At 38.1% G+C, this 19,414-nt stretch overlaps 1 protein-coding gene across 9 annotated transcripts; it reads right to left on the bottom strand.

The window, feature by feature from the left end:
• Window positions 1-9,081: 9,081 nt before the first annotated feature.
• Window positions 9,082-12,568, bottom strand: LOC133743512 (F-box/kelch-repeat protein At1g74510-like). Of its 9 annotated transcripts, none has more exons than XM_062171477.1 (3): window positions 12,381-12,568; window positions 11,998-12,241; window positions 9,082-11,243 (listed from the first exon to the last, which is right to left on the bottom strand). In XM_062171477.1, exon 3 carries the CDS (start codon window positions 11,227-11,229, stop codon window positions 9,586-9,588), a length of 1,644 nt encoding a protein of 547 aa, XP_062027461.1. In that variant the 5' UTR covers window positions 11,230-11,243; window positions 11,998-12,241; window positions 12,381-12,568; the 3' UTR covers window positions 9,082-9,585. The 9 variants fall into 9 exon arrangements, with proteins under 9 accessions (XP_062027461.1, XP_062027460.1, XP_062027459.1 ...); XM_062171476.1 differs by having other exon boundaries at window positions 12,374-12,568; XM_062171475.1 differs by having other exon boundaries at window positions 12,341-12,568.
• Between the last annotated feature and the right edge of the window lie 6,846 nt (window positions 12,569-19,414).

Genomic DNA, 19,414 nt, shown 5'->3' on the forward strand with positions numbered 1-19,414 from the left:
CAGGGACTCAAAATTGACTTCCAGATCCTGAGTTTCTCGGGTCAACCCGTTTACAGTTGGGCTTGATCTTCCATTGTCTTAGCTAGTGGGCCTCGTCTTCTATTTTCTGTGATTGGGTACTGGCCCATATTTATAGACCTGGGCCTCACATCTTTCAATAATAGAAGCCCAAGTGGACTTGGGCCTCAGACTTGAACCATATGAGGGGGAAGTCTAAGTTGGCTGTGTGCTTTCATTAGTCATCACCTTCCTCAATAAACCCAAAAGTGTTGTAAATATGATTATCTATATGGCTGTCCACGTAAATACTCATTAGTTGTGTACTTTGATGTAAACTCTACCTCTATATAAAGGAGGCTAATGAGACTCAATGAGAACACTTCTACTTCCTCCCGACTATTCTCTCTTCATCTTATAAAACACGTTATCAGCACGCTTTGCTTTTCTTCTTTTTCTAATAACTCCATGATGATCTACGAGTTCGATGGTGCAACTTTGTTGCTTTGACCAATACTCTTGATCTATGAGTGTACTCATATTTCTGTACTTGTAATTTGATTATACATCTGCACACACTTTGAATGCTACAACAGCATGTACGCAATTTCAATTCTTGCGTACGATGTGGATCTTCAATACATACACTAATCTCTTATTATGTTTTCTGCGAATCACTTTATTTCATGGGTTTTCTTTATTATGTTTGAGATACATCATGATTAGGCAAATTTGTTTGAATGATAAGTATTTACCTGTCTATGCTTCTAGATATGCAATTTGCATCAGGAGATCATGCACTTATATGCCTATATATAGCAACCCGTATATATATGATCATGACTATTCTTGTTTGGTTTGATAAGATGATATCAGTTACATAATTATGTGTCTAATATGCTACGAAGTTTATTATACCTAATAAATCGTTCAATACACGGGCCGATATTCCATTTGTTTATATTGTTTTGTTACAAAGCTGCCGTTATCTTATTTGTTTATCAATCGTCATGTATGGACTCTTTGAATAGTTTTTTTTTTTTGTTATCTCCTTCTCCACTATCAATGGCCAGGAGCACATAAACCACGACTGATTTGTCTTCTAGCATGATAATTATGTTACTATTCCATTGTATATATGAAAATCATTTCCTGTGATAATACGAGATGTAAATATCGGTCAATCTCTCATCAAAGGAAATATATTCAGGTATGTTTCATTATTATGATTGGGATTTTATTTGTTTTCTAAATCCTTCAATTTACATTTGTGATTATGAATATTGTAATCCAACGAGATCGAAACCTAAAGTTTCTTGATCCGATTATCGTATGAACCCCCAAATTTCTCAAAGCTTAACGAGGGCCAGAAGTTCCTCAGAATTATACAATGATCAAAATCGCATGTTGCTTGATCCCTGATCATATGGGGACCTGAAGTTCCTCTAGGGTCATGAAATGTAAATTGGAAAATTGTGACATGAAGCTTTTCAGAGTTTATACAATTACGAGGGCCAGAAGATCCTCAGAGCTATACAATCGAATATATAAACTCATCTTAATCCCCAATTATAAGAGGGCCTGAAGTTCCTCTAATTTTTTTTCGATAATGGGGTTCAAAGCACCTCCAGAAGCTGTAGTTCGAGGATGGACACCAAGTCAATGCCAGAAGCCTCTTGACTAAACATTTTTTTTATAAAGAGAATTTGTCCAGAAGACAATATTACGTTCTTGTGTAATTTGAAGAGAGATAGAAGATTATCATGAACCAGACTAGAAGTTCTGTGTATTCTCTTCATTAATGGAACCAAAAGTTTCCATTATTGTTTTATTTATTTGCTCGCATTCTATTAATTTCTTTTCTTTCATTAAAGTAATTTTTTTTTATACGGACCAGCAGTCTGATATCTCGAACCTCCAAATTTTGAGTGTACATTATTTGAACCAGAAGTTCAAAGTACCACATAGTAGAACCCGAAGTTCTAACAGTAAAAACTCGAACCCAAAGCTTCGAGTACAAAATACAAATTAGTTAAAAAGTGAATGTAAAACTTCACTTTAGTCACCTTGAGCCTGAAGTTTCGAGCACCAAATTTATTTGAACCCGAAGTTCAAATTACAAAATCTTTGAACTTGCAGTTCATAGAAAAAAATTCGAACCTGAAGCTTCGATTACACATATAATTCATTCATAGTTTATTTGACTTTATGTCAACTCGAACTAGAAGTTTCGAGTAAATTTTCATATGTCGATTGATACATTTTTCTTTTGTGTCTGCTTAAAGCATTCCACCTTGGAACCTGAAGTTCTAATTGTGCAGACTCGAGCCATAAGACAATTTATCATAAAGTTTTAATCTGGGTCAACCTCAAACCTGAAGCTTTGAGGGGATTATTTTGACACCAATTTAAAAGTAAGCAGATATTTAACCGTTGGTTTATGACGAATGAGTATGAGTATACCCCAAATTTGTGATCGTGAATTTTTGTAATTAAAAGAGATCAGAACCTGTAGTTCATTGATCCTTAATTACATGAGGACTTGAAGTTCCTCCATGATCAAACTAACTAGATGACCATCTAAAGTCCTTCACTCATAAGTTATGGTCATAAAGTTTAAACTTGATATTTCGAATAATCATTTTGGCCAGAAGTTCAAAATGCATTTGATGTTATTAATCTACATCAAACAACAATACAATAATTGAACGTCATGTTTTACCTGTATAACATGAACCAGAAGCTTCGTGTATATCCTATGAGATCCACTATTCAATTCTTGCAAATTTGATTTGTGTCCTCTTCAAACTTTATGTTTTGAGAAAATTTTTGTAACCTCTTGAGTTTCCATTGAAACTAAATGTTTCTTAATCTGATTATCTTAGAACGTCATGTTCCTCAAGAAGTTGTTACAAAATGGAAAAAATCGAATTCTCAAGTTTCTTGGATCTCCAATTATATGAGGACCTGAAGTTCCTCCTCTTTATGACTATAAATATATACGTGACAGAGAACTTGAGGTTCTCCACGTGATACGTGATAATGTTACTCTATTATTATGGATTATAGTCTTCAACTTGAAATTTTCGAGTATATCATTTTGGCCAACAGTTCAAAATGAATTTGGTCCATTCCAATTATCAATATTTCACAATTAATGTTTACTGAAGCTAAGGTAACACCCATATCAAGAGTCGTAGATATTGATCTATGGCTCCGAATGAGCTACTATCATGTTACCAAATTTGAAATACTGTTGCATTAATTACCTCCTATATGGTTGGAGAAGACTTTATGCCATCAGATATATACTGTATTGAATTTTCTGCAATAAACTCAGTCATATGATGTCATGAACCTGAAGTTCCTTGAACCAAATACACTATTTTGGCATGACTGGTTACATCATATTTTGTATACCATGTTGCATGGAATCACTTACAAGTTTTGATGACTGCTAACCTTACTCACAAGCAAATTGTTTATTTACCGTGTATTTGCGAGTTGTCACTTTAATGAGACAATCCTCCTGCAATGAGGGGGAGAAATATTATTCCTGAAGAACTATATGAATTTGTGTGAGATATTTATCCATCGTCTCATTTTGACTTCGAGAAATATCAAAACTAGTGAATTGATAAAAGAAAGTGACAAAATTATATGCTAAATGCAAAGGCATCTGCTTGGGTTAAAGTCCTTGAGACCGACCATATTAATACAAACAATGTAGACTCCATTTGATTTGTGGGATGCAAATGTATCCAATTGACATGGTTCTCCTGAAGAGAATGTCATTAAACAATATCACAGCTCCTAATATGGCTACACATACAGAGGATGTAGGTACACCATTAGGAAATGGTGTCTTAGTGATACAATAATAAATCAATATGGTTGATGCTGATGAATAAAGCATGTTTTGACCTAAATCTTGGTTTGGGTTCGCCACCAACCAATAAGCATCTTCACTCCAAAGAAAATGATAGATTTTTGAACGCATCTTTTGAGCATGGTCAAAATAAGACAGTCTTCCCGCCGTTAGGGGGAGGAAAGATTACTGTCATTTGAATAACGGCGTGAATTTGTGTGGATTATATCCACCAGGTCTAAAGTTTTAAGCTCCTAAAACAGGGAAGATTATACAAGCCCTATAAATGCTCATACACGAGATTATAAGTAAAAAGATCCACATTCGCTACGTGATTCATCTATGAGAGATGATTGTCCTAGAAGCGACAATGTATGCCCCAGAAGTGACATGGGTACCCAATATCAATAAGCTTATTATAGCTAATGCATGCATATAAGAATGTGTGGGATCTATGATTAATGATCATCGATGATAATTTACATTTGGTAGCTACCAAAAATCATTAAGGGTTGTATTGATGCTATACCACATTTCATTATGAATATCGACAAAGTATATTATTGGCCAAATTGGAAAGAGGCAATTCCAATGAAATTGAATATTTGAAACGTGATGAAATACTTGGACCTTTAACCCTACATGGTACAAAAGGGTATTTATCAAAAGTGAAGATAAATCACTATGACACAATGTCTATTTATAGAGACATGAGATTGTGAACATCTTCTCTAGTTCTCTTATACGAATGACAATTTTCTATAAATACAGTGTTACATATAGTTGTTATATTGACGAGAGATTTATGGCACATTGTCATCGTATATTATGAAGATCTTAAAGACACATTGCTAAAAGCAAAATCTCAAAAGTAAAGTGTCATTGTAAGCGTATTGCTTATCAAATCCTCAAGGGACTCAAATACATGAATAATTCAAATGCAAGTCCATGAAAGGTTGAAAGAGCCTGAAGCTCACTCATGGAATCAAAGAGTCTAAAGTTAGCTCATATGTACTCATTTCGTTCTAGTCAACGAGATCTAAATTGCCTTAATGAGTACTATGACAAGACTACGAAATCGAATTCGAATTATGATTATAATGTTGCAACATATTCTAACTTTCGCAAAGTTATGAATTACTTAGAGCTCTTGAAGAGCTTATATGAGACATATCAATACGAAAAGATATTGATGTGTATGGCTAGGTATGCCATGATGATTTTTCAATGTTTTAAACTATACAAAGTTAAATGTGTCAATTTCTTTATATTGTTTAGCTATTACTTTGTGTATGATTTTAAGCATATGAGATTGTTTTCTAACCTTATCATATGAGGTAAGGCTTATTGAAAATCGTCTAGCTTTGTTGGTATTTCTTAAACTTTGCAGGTATGAAAATTTGTGATGAGCCCCTATATGCAAAGCACACATGGTCTCACTTCAGTGATAGACACATCAAACTACTATACATGATACATGTAGCTTATCGTATACATGAATGAGACTTGCAACAATCAGGGGGAGATTCTCATCAGGAGGAGCATCCAAAAGCATGCTACCTAGGACATATGCGCGTTGTGCTCTTTTTGTCCTTCGACCAGGGTTATTTTTCTCTCACTGGGTTTTTGTTACCTGGCAAGGTTTTTAACGAGGCAACAATAAGCGCGTCCAATATTATCATTCATTGGTGGATATTCAAGGGGGAGTGTTGTAAATATTATTATCTATATGGCTGTCCACGTAAATACTCATTAGTTGTGTACTTTGATGTAAACTCTACCTCTATATAAAGGAGGCTAATGAGACTGAATGAGAACACTTCTACTTCCTCCTTGACTATTCTCTCTTCATCTTTTCTCTACTTTATAACAAAAAGATTTTTGTTTTTTTTTTTTTTTGAGAAGAAAAAAAGAACGGTTACAGATGGAAACTTCTAGGACAACCCGAAAGACTGTTTTTGTTTGATTGAATATTTAAACCCGGAATCTCTCCTTTAAAGTTGGTATTTTTATTTTTATTTTTGTTGCTTTCCAAAGTGGTAGTACTAATTGGCTATATTTATAGGAAACTAGGAAAGTTATATATAAAATGTTTGAGCATGCAAATTGGGAACCAAGAACATAGAGGTTTAGTTGATAATCTCCTTCCCTTTCTGTTGTGTCGTCTTAATTTTAAACGCTATCCCATGTCAGAGATGTTACCTTTATATAGTGCAAGATAAACCAACCCACCATCCATAAACGCACCTAAATTTGCAGCATAATGTTAGGCTTTAACACTTTGGACCACTCAAAACATGTCAATTGGGCACCAAAGGGTAACACATTTTATAATATTATGGCACACAGTAATGCTTCCTTTTGACCCTTCCCTTTAGGCTTTAGCTACCTCCCATGGTGGTTGGTGGAGACCATTTGCATAGTACAATTTGATGATGTACTCCTCTTCTCTTCTCTTCTCTTCTCACCCCAATTTACCTAAATCAAAGGCTTCTTGATAGGGATATGTTTTTGACTGTTTGGTAATTGTGACAGAGATTGGAACCTAAACCTTTGTCTATGTCAATGTCAATGTCATCCCCTTGGCTAAATTACACCCTCGCAATAGCAAATCAACTTCTTGTAATAGTAGATTATGAGTATGTAGTACGGCCAGCTTGCCATGCAGATGATTGGGCGGGGGCTAATGAGGATAAAAAAACAAGGGATAAGGCGACTGTATCTAAGACATGCCTGTAGATTAAGAAGAGTTAGTCGTCTACCACTACAATCGGGCTCATCTACCCCACAACGGTCTAGTTTAACATTTGATGTATGAGTGCATTAATCCACCAAAGACATTAACACACTATCACATCACATAGTGAACCCTTTTACCTTTTTTTTTTTTTTTTTTTTTTTTTTTCTAAAAATGTCCCTTTCAGGGCCGCACCAAAATAAGGAAAGGCTGATCCCAGCAGTAACTTCTTTAGCAATTAACAGCAACTGTTTCAGCTCAAAAATGGTTTTGCCTTTTTTCTTTTTCTTTTCGGGAGAGGATCCTCCCTTTCTTTTCTTCCCTTTTTCTGGCAAGCCTGAAAACCTGCCATGCATGGAGTCCTTGATGACATCACCAGGATGATAACACCAATTTGCCAGTGGCAAATTCCAAAAACTTTCACACCCGTAGTGGCAGAGTAAGAGAAAAAAGCCAAAGAGGAAACAGACAAGGGTGGAGGAGTCGAAGATGGAAACATTAGACACTGAGTTAATAAGGCTTAGCAGAAGCCACGTTACCTCTGCAACACTTCTTTCATGGGGTCCGCGGGCATAACAATAAGAGGGTCAGAAACGCAGACTCAGTTTTCCTCATACAGGATACTATTTTGTACTTTTGCTCTCTGATTCCACTGGGACTGGGAGTGGGAGTGGGAGTGGCTCTCCTCCTTCAACAAAGATTTATACTCAATTTTTTCTTTGCAGGTAAAAGTACACCATGGAGCAGAGAGCCAGGGGAAGTAAGTGCTTTTCTTCTCTGGGGCAGTAAAACATGGTACAATAAAAAGAAGAACATGACCATGTGATTTATAACTTCCCAATAATAGAAAAATAAGATAAATACAAAGGACCCAATTATAAAAAAGGGAAAGAGGAAAGGGAAAAGAATATTTACAGGTCTGAATGATTGCAGGCTTGTACTTTTACATTTATACCCACAGGACCTGAAATGCCAGATTATAGTATTGCTAAGGCTGCTAGAACAGTTTGTGCCAAAAGGTTTAATAAATTCCCACTTCTTCTTCTGGCCTGAAAATCCTAGCAAGAAGCCAGAAAGTAACTGATGCATATGCAGAAACAGAATTTCAGGCTCAATAGATTTCCATGTAAAAACAGACTAAGCTCCTTTGGCATTTCCTTTACTCGTTCTTAATGCACACATTCCTCACCGGAAGCCAAGTTTCATACATGCAGTTCTGCTTAGACACAACTGTCATAGAAGAACATAACTTCCCTGAAAAAAAAATATATATATATATATTATATATATAAATTAAAAATCTCTCCCCTTGGGCATTTCCTCTTCTCTCATAGCATCATTTGAAACCAAGTTTCCTACTTCCAGGCAACAAATGTCATGGCAGTAGAAAACATGTCTGAGAAATTAATGGATGTGTCAACGCTTATGACCTAGGGATTAACAAGAAGCAGAATCACTTACCATTGAAGTAAACTACAACTCCGCAGCTCTTTCAAAATGAGCAAGCAGTTCGTACTAGTCATTAGCATATGTACCATTTCTTTAATTTTCTGGTATTGTATTTCATACTGTTTATTAGTTTTCTGTTCTATGATTACAGAAACAACCCTGCTCTGGTGTCAATTAATCATATTTATTTGAACACCATCATTACTGAAGATATCAGTACTCAAGGAAAGAGAATTAAAGATTTTAACAAAGCTGCAATAAACTTATGCAATGGAAAAAGGGGAAAAAAAGAAGCCTAAAATAAGAAACAAAGATCATATTAAATCACAACAAATGTTATCAAACCAAAAGAAAGAACAAGGACAGTAATGCAGTCATCAAACCAAATGAAATTCACCAGTAACTTGATTTGCATCTCGGTGTGGTGATTTAACTAGATCTCTAGGATTTCAAAATAGTGTCATGCAGTGGCAAACGACCGGAATGACAAGAAATTGGTTGTATTTAGTTTGCTAATGCGATCAGTGCTGAGGTTGATATGGAAAGTACAAGTAATAATGATAAGGTAAAATTACATGCAAGCAAACACAGGAGATCAAATGAGATATTAGCTTCATGCAGGCAATTATCTAGACAGGAAAGAGGGAAAACCTGATCCATATTCCCCATCAGTAACTTGATCTGAGCTAGCTGCAGAACCAATTGGAATTTTTTTCACCATGCAGTTCCTGTTTTTACGTACTCTGAAATACCACATTCACAACTTACAGGCCGTAAAGAGAGTGAAATCCGCACAAACCATTCAACTTTAGCAATAACCAGAGCAGGTCAAGTGTTCCAAATCTTTTTACTTCAGAGTCTCAATCATGGAGGAGATAAAAAGACTGAAATCAAGTACAGAAGAAAAAGTAGAGGGAAAATTCAAATTTTACTCTTCAGCCAGATCTTAAAAAATAACCAATCACCTAAACTACTTTTAGGGTCCATTCGGATTCTGCAAAACCAGGTGAGCAACAGAAAACACCATATACGAGCTTCGAGGATCAAGATACATTATACATTTACAACAGAAACAGAAGTCTGTCTGTCTTCCTCCTATTTGGGAGGGGAAAAGAGAACTTAGAGTTATATTAACTTGAGAAAATGAAAACTTGAACCATTACATAATTCTGCAATGTTTCAATGAAACTTATGAAATGGACATCACAACCTACAAATGTACCAGAACTTCAGCTTATTCATCTTTGCTACTTCTACATGATACAACCTTTGAAAAGCTCTCAAGGTAACAAAGGGGTAAAGAAAAGAGATGCAACACACTAAAGGTAAAATTAAAAACTTTTAAAAAAGGAAACTAACTCTCCAGGCCACCTTTCTGTAAATGTATCTATGACTCTAAATTTAACCTGAATTTTCCCATGTTGAGGGCAGAAATTACCCAGGAACCAGGAACTGGAACCCAAACTCCTTGAAAGGCGAAGATTGTAAATTCCACCCTTCCAGCCAGTACATGGTGTCACGGAAACGGGACACCTCAGCATCCCATCACTGCACAATTATAGACAAAGCCTCCCCGATCCTTTATAGCGAGCAGGTTCCACTGCGGCGGACCTTCATCAGGGACCCAAGAATTGACTTCAATTTGCCCTACGCTGGAACCCCTAGGTCCACCGATTACAATTAACCGATTCCCACATGCCCGAAATGCTACTCCCCAACCATTCATTGAGGATGTCCGCTCAGGCAATCTCCCAATGGTAACCCACACGTTCCTCTCCTTATCATATTTTCTCACCTCCTGTTCTGCATAATCTGCAGCATACAGTTTGTTATTTACAACTGCAAGCAGCGGAGGTGCCTCAGCTGTAGCAGGCATATCAGTTGCTCCAGCCCCTCCATTTTTTCTAGGATGCATGTTAGGTATCTCAGTCCAAGTCCCCCTCTCCAAATCATAAACCTCCCCACAGCTAAGTGCATTTGAGCTGCCCACTCCAATCCCGCCAATGACATAAAGTTTTCCATCCATAAATACCCCAGAACACATTTTTCTAGGTTTATTCATGCTCGGAAGAGTCAACCAAGTTCCTGTTTCTGAATTGTAAAGCTCAGCAGTGCTCAAGATATTGCCACATGGATCGCAACCGCCAGCTAGAATGGCAATTTCCCCACTGCTAGCAGAAGCGAACAAGCACCTAGGTGTATTCATCAAACGGCCGGATGACCAACTGTGTGTCAAAAGGCTGTATTTGTAAACCACATGGGACATTATTTCCTTTCCAAATACAAGAAGTTCGGTGCCAACGGCTACAGACTCCTTATCTGAACACATAAAACATCCATTTATTTCCATTTTAGGCAAAGGCATCCAATGTCCACGATCTGGATTAAATGCCCACCATTCAGAGAGAGCACAAGAGAAGTAAGCCCAATGTTCTGCAATACCCATTCTCCGCCTCAGAGTGTACAGCTCCCCAGTCCGAATTAGAGAACGGAAACTCCTACACAGCATGGCAACTGAGCCGTAATCAGCCCTTGAACAACGAAGGAGACAGTTTATTGAGACATCCCTTCCAAGTTGGTGGAATAGTGAAGTCGGGTCATTGTTGTTCCCGTCCTGATTCTGGTCATTTGGCTGGTCAGAGTTGGCATCGGAAAGAGCAAGATTCTGGGCATTTGGCTGGTCAGATTCGGCCTGGGACTGAGCAAGACTCTGGTCATTCGGCTGGTCAGATTGGGCATGGAAAGGAGCAAGATTTTGGTCGTTTGGCTGGTCACAGTTGGCATGGGAGACAGCAGGATTCTGGTCATTTGGCTGATCAGATTGGGCCTGGGAATCAGCAAGACTCTGGTCATTCGGCTGGTCAGATTGGGCATGGGAAGGGGCAAGATTTTGGTCGTTTGGATGGTCACAGTTGGCATGGGAAAGAGCAGGATTCTGGTCATTTGGCTGATCAGATTTGGCATGGGAAAGAGCAAGATTATCCATCACTGCTTCCACTCGGTCAACAGCATCTGCGTGCTTGCATGCCTTCCTCAATGCCACATCTTCCCCATCTTCAAGTGGGCGCTTACTGTTCGAGAAATCAAGAACACGTTGAGTGTTGTACATCCACTGACTCTCTTGCTCACAGGAACTTGGAAGCTGCCTTGAAACAAGATAGGAAGGACCCTCCAACATGCTGTTGAATTCGGCTGCCGCAAAAGAAACCTTTCCTTTGTTATCCATCAAAAGAACATAAATCAGAGAACAAAATGAAATCTACACCTTAGTTAATCAACATGCAACACCAACCATGATTGACTTATCGGAAACCCAATCCCCCCACCCCCAAAAAAAAAAAAAAAAAAAAAAACCCTCCCAATCTTTGAAGTTTGAACTGAATCAAGAAATCACATACCCCCAGACCAACAAACAAGATTCAAATCAAGAAACCATGAATACCCATTTCACAGAGCATAGAATCTACAGCAAAACATCAAACTTTCCATTGATTATTTCTGTATATTGGGGGTATCAACACATATCTCTACATATCCAAATTTCTCGGCAAGAAAAGCACATGCAACAATGCATTCTAGATCAAAACCATATACACAACTATAAAGTCTTCATCACTCATCCATAGCAGCTAAAATTGCTAAATTTTAATACAAAACATAAACCTTCATGCATGAATCCAATCCCATCCTCAAAGATGAAACTTACCCAATTCAGATCTCCGGGTTAAAGACCAACACAGAAAAAAAATAAAAAATAAAAAATTCCAGGAAACAGATAAGCAATTGAAAATGAATTATCCACATGACAGACTGTAATCAAAAAAAATATTAATGCAGCAGCAAATCCCAATACAAAGAACCTCGCTTTAACAAAAACCAGAGATCCATACACAATTCCATATCAATATCTAACAACCCATCAACTCCTTTTTCAATTTTCTCTCACCTTCAATCACAACAAATGGTAGCTCACCCCAAAAAGCTACAGAAGCAGCAAAACAATCAGACTCATAAAGAAACCGAAGCCAGAGAAAGCTTACGATTTTGGTCAGAAGAAGGCGTTGAGTGCCCCAGCTCTACTACTTCTTCCCCTCTCTCTCTCTCCCTGTTAGATTCTCTCTCTTGCTTGCTGGTTATATTCGCTGGTGTGGAAGAGCAATGTATATAATAATGGGGTATTATATATAGTGCTACAAAAGAAAGCAAAGTTAATTAATTCTAATTTCTTTAAAAAAATAAAAAAAAATAAAAAAGAGAGAGAGAGGAGGAGGAGGTAGTGGGGTCTCAACGGGCTAGACTCGCCGGGTGAGGCAGAGGAGGACCTGAGACCTGAAACCGCCAACGGCCGTTTCTGCACGTGTAACGAACTTTATGTAAACTCTATCTCCACTGGCGCCAGAACAGCCACCACTTCTGGCCATGGGAATCACAAGACAAGTCTCTAGCTTGCATGCAGAGTTGGGTCATGAAAATGGTGTTTGGTTTTAGAACTTTGCAGCTTTGCCCATTTCCTTAAAAGGCAACCTGGTATTAATGGGCGTTTCTTTGTTTGGTTTCGATTTTACAGATGTGATCGATTTAAATTGCTTTTGGTTGGATTTGGCTAATTGCAATGAGTTGGAAATTGGAATCTTGGAGGATACAGAGTTTTTTGAAAATCTATGCATGAAAAGAAACGGTTGGTTAATGATTCTCATAAACCCAAAAAAAAAAAAAAATCTGAATATTTCATGAGTTAGGAAATGTAGTCAATGGAATTAACTCAACTGTTACTAGGATTTATTAGTGTGTCTAACATCTACTTTCGGTGTTTGCTTATGCACTGAATTTGTGAGTACGTACTGTAAAAGAGTCTATGTTTCTGTACAAGAAATCCGAGCTATATATGCACAACATGAGCTTTCATTTTTGATCTCTCACTCAAAATATTTCTACTTCTATGTGTTATGTAAGAACCCCATGTTCTTTATGGAAAACTCAATATTTACGTGATGGTCTCCTCGATCTTTTTTATTTTGATAATTAGTTCTATTACTAAAACTGCTTACATCTCCCAATATAAGATATCCATTTTGAGGTTCACGTATTCACCAAGTTTTTGATTGTATGTACTGGTGTCCTCTCATCTTGTACCACAAACTTGAGCTATATATCTGTGATGTTCTAACTCGACTTACAGGAGTAGTTATGTCACTAACTCATACGTTGAACATATGATTTCATTATTGATCACTCATTGAAGATACTTTTAATTTAGTGAATATGTTGTAAGAATCCTTTTTGGAGGGAAAGGGGCCGTGACCACTTACCCAAATATGACCCAACATTTCCCCAAACACTCCACCTACTTTTGTTTGTGCCCACTTACCCAAACCACCAGTGACACGACGCTTTTAGACTGCAAAAACAAATAAATTACAAATCATGCCACCAGCCCCTATCAACAGCACGTCTTCATTGACTTTACTTTTTCAGAGATCTCTCTCTCTCTCTCTCTCTCACACACACACACGCACCTCACTCTTAATCTCCTATCAGTGTGTTGGCTCAGTGGCCGTCGTCGTCGTCGACCTCAAGGATCCTTCGGTAGAGAAGCTGCACGCGCCGTCGAAATAGGCAGTGAAGCTCCGGTCGAGCTCTTAGGCGGTGAGGCTCTTGGACGATGTCGCAGGCCGACCGGGAATCATCATCGCCGGTGGCTCTGCGCTGGATTCTCCAGCTCCGGCGCCAACATCCTCCAATTTCGTATTCGGATTCTCTTAGCCCTCCACCACCTCAACCAGGTTTGAAGTCGGATCCTCGCCTTTAGAGTTAGCCTGCACCTTCAAGACCTCCCGTTTGCTTTATATACCGGTGGTCTGAAAACAAATTCATGCCATTGTCGTCAAGGTCGAGCAGATATGTGATGTCTTTGTTGGGTGTAGTGTCTTTGATATGTACTGAAAAACTGGCCTTCATGTTGAATGCAGTGCGGGAGGGGAGGCCGAATTCGATTACCTTCTGTGCATTTCTCAATGCTTGTTCGGATACGTCGGCTTTGGAACTTGGGAGACAGTTGCATGGGTTTGTAATGCAATGTGGGTTTGGGGAAGATGTGTGATGTGTCAGTGCTCAATGGGCTTGTGGATTTTTACGAGAAATGTAGGACTTAGACCAATCCATTTTTCTCATTCTTATTTCTAGGGGACAATAATCATATTATTAGGGAGCAGTAATGTTTCTACTGGGGGCAATAGTTATATTACTTGGGGGCAATAATATGGTTACTGGGTATTATTAGGGGGTAATAAATTCAGAAGCCGGAATCCGGTAGCCGGAATCTGTATTTCCGGTGAACGGTTGCCGGATTCCGGTCATCGGAGTCGGCGGCCGGCCACAGGTCACCAGAGTCCGTCAAAGTCTCCAATGACTTCTCTCTTTAAGTGAGAGAAAGAAGGAGAGAGCAAAAAAGTCCCAAAAATAAATAAAAAAAAAGAATTAATTGGGTATTAGGAAAATAATCTCTTAAAGTGTTTGGGTAAGTGGGCAATCTCTTAGAGTGTTTGGGCAAGTGGGGTTAATTAACTTCAAAACTGGGTAAATGATCATTTATGATTGTTGCTTGTAACACGTTATCTTTCATTAAAATCACACACACATCAGAATTTGATTGCGGTGTGCTTTGAATTTTTTTTTTTTCGTGTAGAAGAAACTCGAGATGTATGTGGACTAAGAATTACAATTTGATTGTTAATATTTTAAGTCAAAGTTGAGCACTTTTATCTGGAGTTTTGTCACGATATATTTATCACTCACTTTTGCTGGTATTCATAATTTGCTACGAAATTCGATTCATTACAAGATTTTATATATAAGAGTTTCAATATAAGTGCAAACTTACTAGGTTGTTGCAGGCGTATTAAACCACGTGTCAATTGTCTCTTATTTAGTTCATGACTATTACAATACGCGTTCGAGAAATTCTTAGGTGGGGGTTTCCCCACCACGTGGCTTTAGGGCCACCCAATCAGAACAAAGAATTTTTTTCTTCTTTTCCAAAAATGCCCCTGCTCCCTAAATGTACAATACCCAAAAGACCCCCCTGCTAGGCAGTGATTGGTTTGCCGCATTGCCACGTGGTGCGGGTGCCCCACGCAAGTCTTTCTCTACGCGTTCATCATGTCCGTTATGGGCGCTGAAGATTATGTAATTAGTGCTGAGTAAGAATTGAATATCATCATTGAAAGATTTTGCATATGAGATTTCATACGTGTCAGACTATATATATGAGATTCCATCTAAATGTAACGTTACAACTTACAAGATTTGAACTTGCCACGTACTTGCCACGTATATCTAATAAGATGTTTGGCCTAATTAGTGCATGATTCGTTAAATTCACCTAATGATCTTTGTTTTGGTCGTTTTCTCATGTTTTTATCGTTCATGATCGCTTTTATTAATGCTTTGAATGTTTGTGTAGTTATCTCATCTTTACGTGACAGGGTATGTAATATAGTCCTGCCCTAAAGACATTATTCATTCTCTATTCCAATAAATAAACACATCACAAATTCACGAAGAGCACAAGAAATTTAATTACTTACTTTTTGTATCATTAACAGCCTTTCTCTTATATAAACTCTCTCTAATCTTAATTGTTCAAACACAGACAATTATTCATAATCATCTTCACGAGTACTCGATCAAACTAGATTGGGAAAGAAGAAGAAGCAGAATTAGTCTTAGCTAGCAAAAGGGTTATGCATGATTGGTTTAAATGACACAAAGAGCATTATCACCGTACACAAAGAACATTAACAATATTTTTCATGATAATGACATTGCTTTATTTAGGTCATTATAAAGGGCAAGAGCTACCACAGAACAGATAAAGAAATATGATTGTGGAGCTAAATTAAGGACCCTCTAAATCAGAGTGTGGCATGTGTACGTATATATTACTGCTTCACGCTTCTGAAAGGTTCTCATTCTCTGCGCATATATATATATATATATATATACATATATAGAGGACCGTTATGAAGAGGACGTCCGCAACCCAGAAAAAGTGCGGACGTCCCTCCTCCGGCGTCGAGAAGGCGGCGATGGCTGCGCTGCGGTTGCCGAACGAACCCTCTGAACATCCCGGACCACTTTCCAGTCGGGTGGACTCGCCGGTAACCACTTTCCAATTGACCTTGATCGGACTATCATTTTTGCAGTCGACCACGTTGCCCAGACCTCCGACCTCGATCTCTTTGGCCTTCGTCTTCACTGCAAACTGGTCTGGGATGCATGTAGCCTCCGTCCGGCAAGAGGCCCGCCGCCGTCGGAGCTTGATCGCCGAGAAAGGAGGGACGTCCGCACTTTTTCTGGGTTGCGGACGTCCTCTTCAGAACATTTTCGTATATATATATATATATATATATATATATATATATATATATATATATATATATATATATATATATATATAAGAAATTGAGCTCAGCGTTTACTCTTTTGTTTGTGTTTTTTTAAATTCCTAATGTTTCTCTTGCCGGAAGCAGGTCTATATATATATATTAAAATGGCAGCAATAGCAAGCATGCACGAAAATATGTACGATCTTCACTTGTGCATAAATAAAATATAAAAATAGGACAACTAATTTGTATATATGAAGGATTGAAGTTAAATGGGTATAAACGTTTGTAATGAAAGATCATTCACAGAAGGTTAACCCCTGGTCTGTTATTTTGTTTTGAGGACTTAATCAACAGTTTACAGCTTGAAGACATTTTCAAGCATATGTAAATGATCGCAAATAATGAAGCACGTACATTCTGTTGTTAGACTCTTAATCTAGAGCGGTAGGTCGGGTGGTTGTTGGCTTCGATCTGTTTGAATACTCGATTTGGGGTATTCTCAATTTAGCTCACTTCAAGTTGATCTGCGGGGGTTAATCTCAGAAATAATATCGCTTGCTAGCTGATCCAATCGTATTTAGCAAATTGAGGCCACATCAATGAAAGAACCTTTTAAATGTCAGCAACTGCATCAGATGCTATGTGGTCTCTGTTGATATATACAACTAGTGCTTCAAGAATAAAATTAGCAGGACTTTAATAACTTTTTTCTTCCAATAACGATGACTTAAAACAGATAATTACTGTGGAAGTGCAAGATATAGGCAACTAATTTACAAAATTATACATAAATTAACAAAGTTATGAAGAATTAACAGATCACAGATGCCTGCTGGGTTCTGAGCATAGCATCTTGCATATATAGCTACTTAGCTAGTCATACTTTATATGCTTTCATTGATATTTAAACGTACAAGTAAGAGTTGGAATTATTTAGAACAACTGGGAATAATAAGTGACTTTTTCAATCAGTTGGGAATCAATAACCTGAAACAAATATCAGAAAACCACTTGCAGATGTACCATACAAGACAAAAATGAATCCAATATTTGCATAAAATGAGACCTGAATTGAAGATCTGTGTACAAAAAAGATGTCAGTTAGCTTTGTTTCATTCAATCCCATATTGAGAAGTGAATAATGTATGATACAGTTTCCCCAGCAGCAGGGAAGCTAACATTGTCGAGCAGACTAAGAACTCGCAACAGGCGGCCGGGGCAACCAAATTAGTGTAGTTTTGCATTCATCAGTAAAAAGTGATCCATCTCAAACACTGGAGAAAGTTAAGAACATCAGTAGCTGATTTTGCATGCATACACACACACACGAATAAATATTAGCATATCTATATATATATGGAACAGCGTTGGATTTGAGTCTTTTGACAGCATATATATGAACAATTAATAACAAACTCTAGTAATTCTTCTGAAGTCATTTTTCATCTGCTAAAGTAGTGAAAGAAATATAGTTAAACAGTTCGTTTTAATATACTCATACCCTCTCCCCTGTAAAGGTTTAATTTTGAATGATTAGTTCAGGAAAATGATTTCAAATTTGCGCAGAAGATGATATTGCTTTCTCCTGAAAGGCCCAATTACTTGGCATAATCTACTACACAAAAACGAACCTGCTTTGACTTCAAGATTGTTAATTGCTTACGATCGACACCATGGGTTCTTAGATAGTTGGATCAAGGCGAAAATTGGGAAGAAATCGATCGGGTTACTTTCTTTGCTTAGGGTTAGCAGTTTTGTGCAATATATAAATGAGCTGGTCACTGACACTTGTGAAGCCCAGGTCAAGATTAAGCCCAAATATCATATTGGGCCTTCTCTCGAGGAAGTTAGCTCAAGATGATTAGATCTAATCATGTGAAAAGATCTATTATGTACGAAACCCACCAACTGGCCCACCAGAAAAGAGATCCGGAAAAAGAAGTTCAACAGCAACTAAGATATTGGTCACGTAATTATGACTTTAATACCGCAGGCGAATCTATAGAAAAGGCTTTGTTAGCCAAAACAGAAAAAATGTACCAAAATGACCATGAAATATTAAAAAACTATACAACTCATAAAACAGATAGGGGTAATATAGTCAAATTACAAAATAAACAGAAAAAAAAAAAAGATAAATGAGAAACAGATAATCAAACTACACACTTCTATCTAGGGTTGGGCATAAACCGATCTGGATGTGTAAAACAGGCCAAACCGGCCCGGAAAACAGGATCGGGGACCGAACCGGACGAAATACGGCAGAAAAACTCTCTATTCCGAACCGGACTGAATTTTTCCGGTTCGGGACCGGGTTCAGCCTCTGAACCGAACCGGCCGAATAATTAATTATTTAATTTTTATTTAAATTAGTTGTCGAATTCTCATTAGATGCAATCAGGTTGCACATAAAATCTATTGTACCTGATTCCTCTCAAGAAAACCCTAATCTCTCTCTCGGGTTCTCATCAGCCTCTCATCTCTCTCAGGTCTAGACTCAAACGACCCTCTCACAGCCGCCGACCAAGCCGCCTAGCAACGACGCCGACCTGCACAACGTTGAGCCCAACCTTCGACTTCGATCTGCACTTCTGCGCAAAGCCTTCGATCTGCACAACGTCGAGCCCAACCTTCAGCCTTCGACCTTCGATCTGCACAACGCCGACCTTCAACCAGCCTTCGATCTGCAATTCTGCACAGTGCCACGGTCGCCAACAAACACCGAAACCGCACCGGGCCGAACTGAAAATTCAGGTAACCCGAATACGTCGGCCCAATCCATTATAAAATAGTTGTCGGTCCAAATTTTAGCCCAACCGATCAATGCTGGTTGAACTCGGGTTGGGCCTAAAACTGAGCCGGCCCGACCCGCGCCCACCCCTACTTCTATCATTCCATGAAAAACTACCCACTGCCTATTAAAAAAAAAAATTCAATTTTCACACACATAGTGTGTGGGGCCATCTAGTGTTA

Source organism: Rosa rugosa, chromosome 4 (assembly GCF_958449725.1).
Source record: "Rosa rugosa chromosome 4, drRosRugo1.1, whole genome shotgun sequence".
NCBI lineage: Eukaryota > Viridiplantae > Streptophyta > Magnoliopsida > Rosales > Rosaceae > Rosa > Rosa rugosa.

Coding starts and splice junctions, on each gene's coding strand:
- LOC133743512 (XM_062171477.1), bottom strand. CDS start 11,229: ATGTTGGAGGGTCCTTCCTATCTTGTTTCAAGGCAGCTTCCAAGTTCC.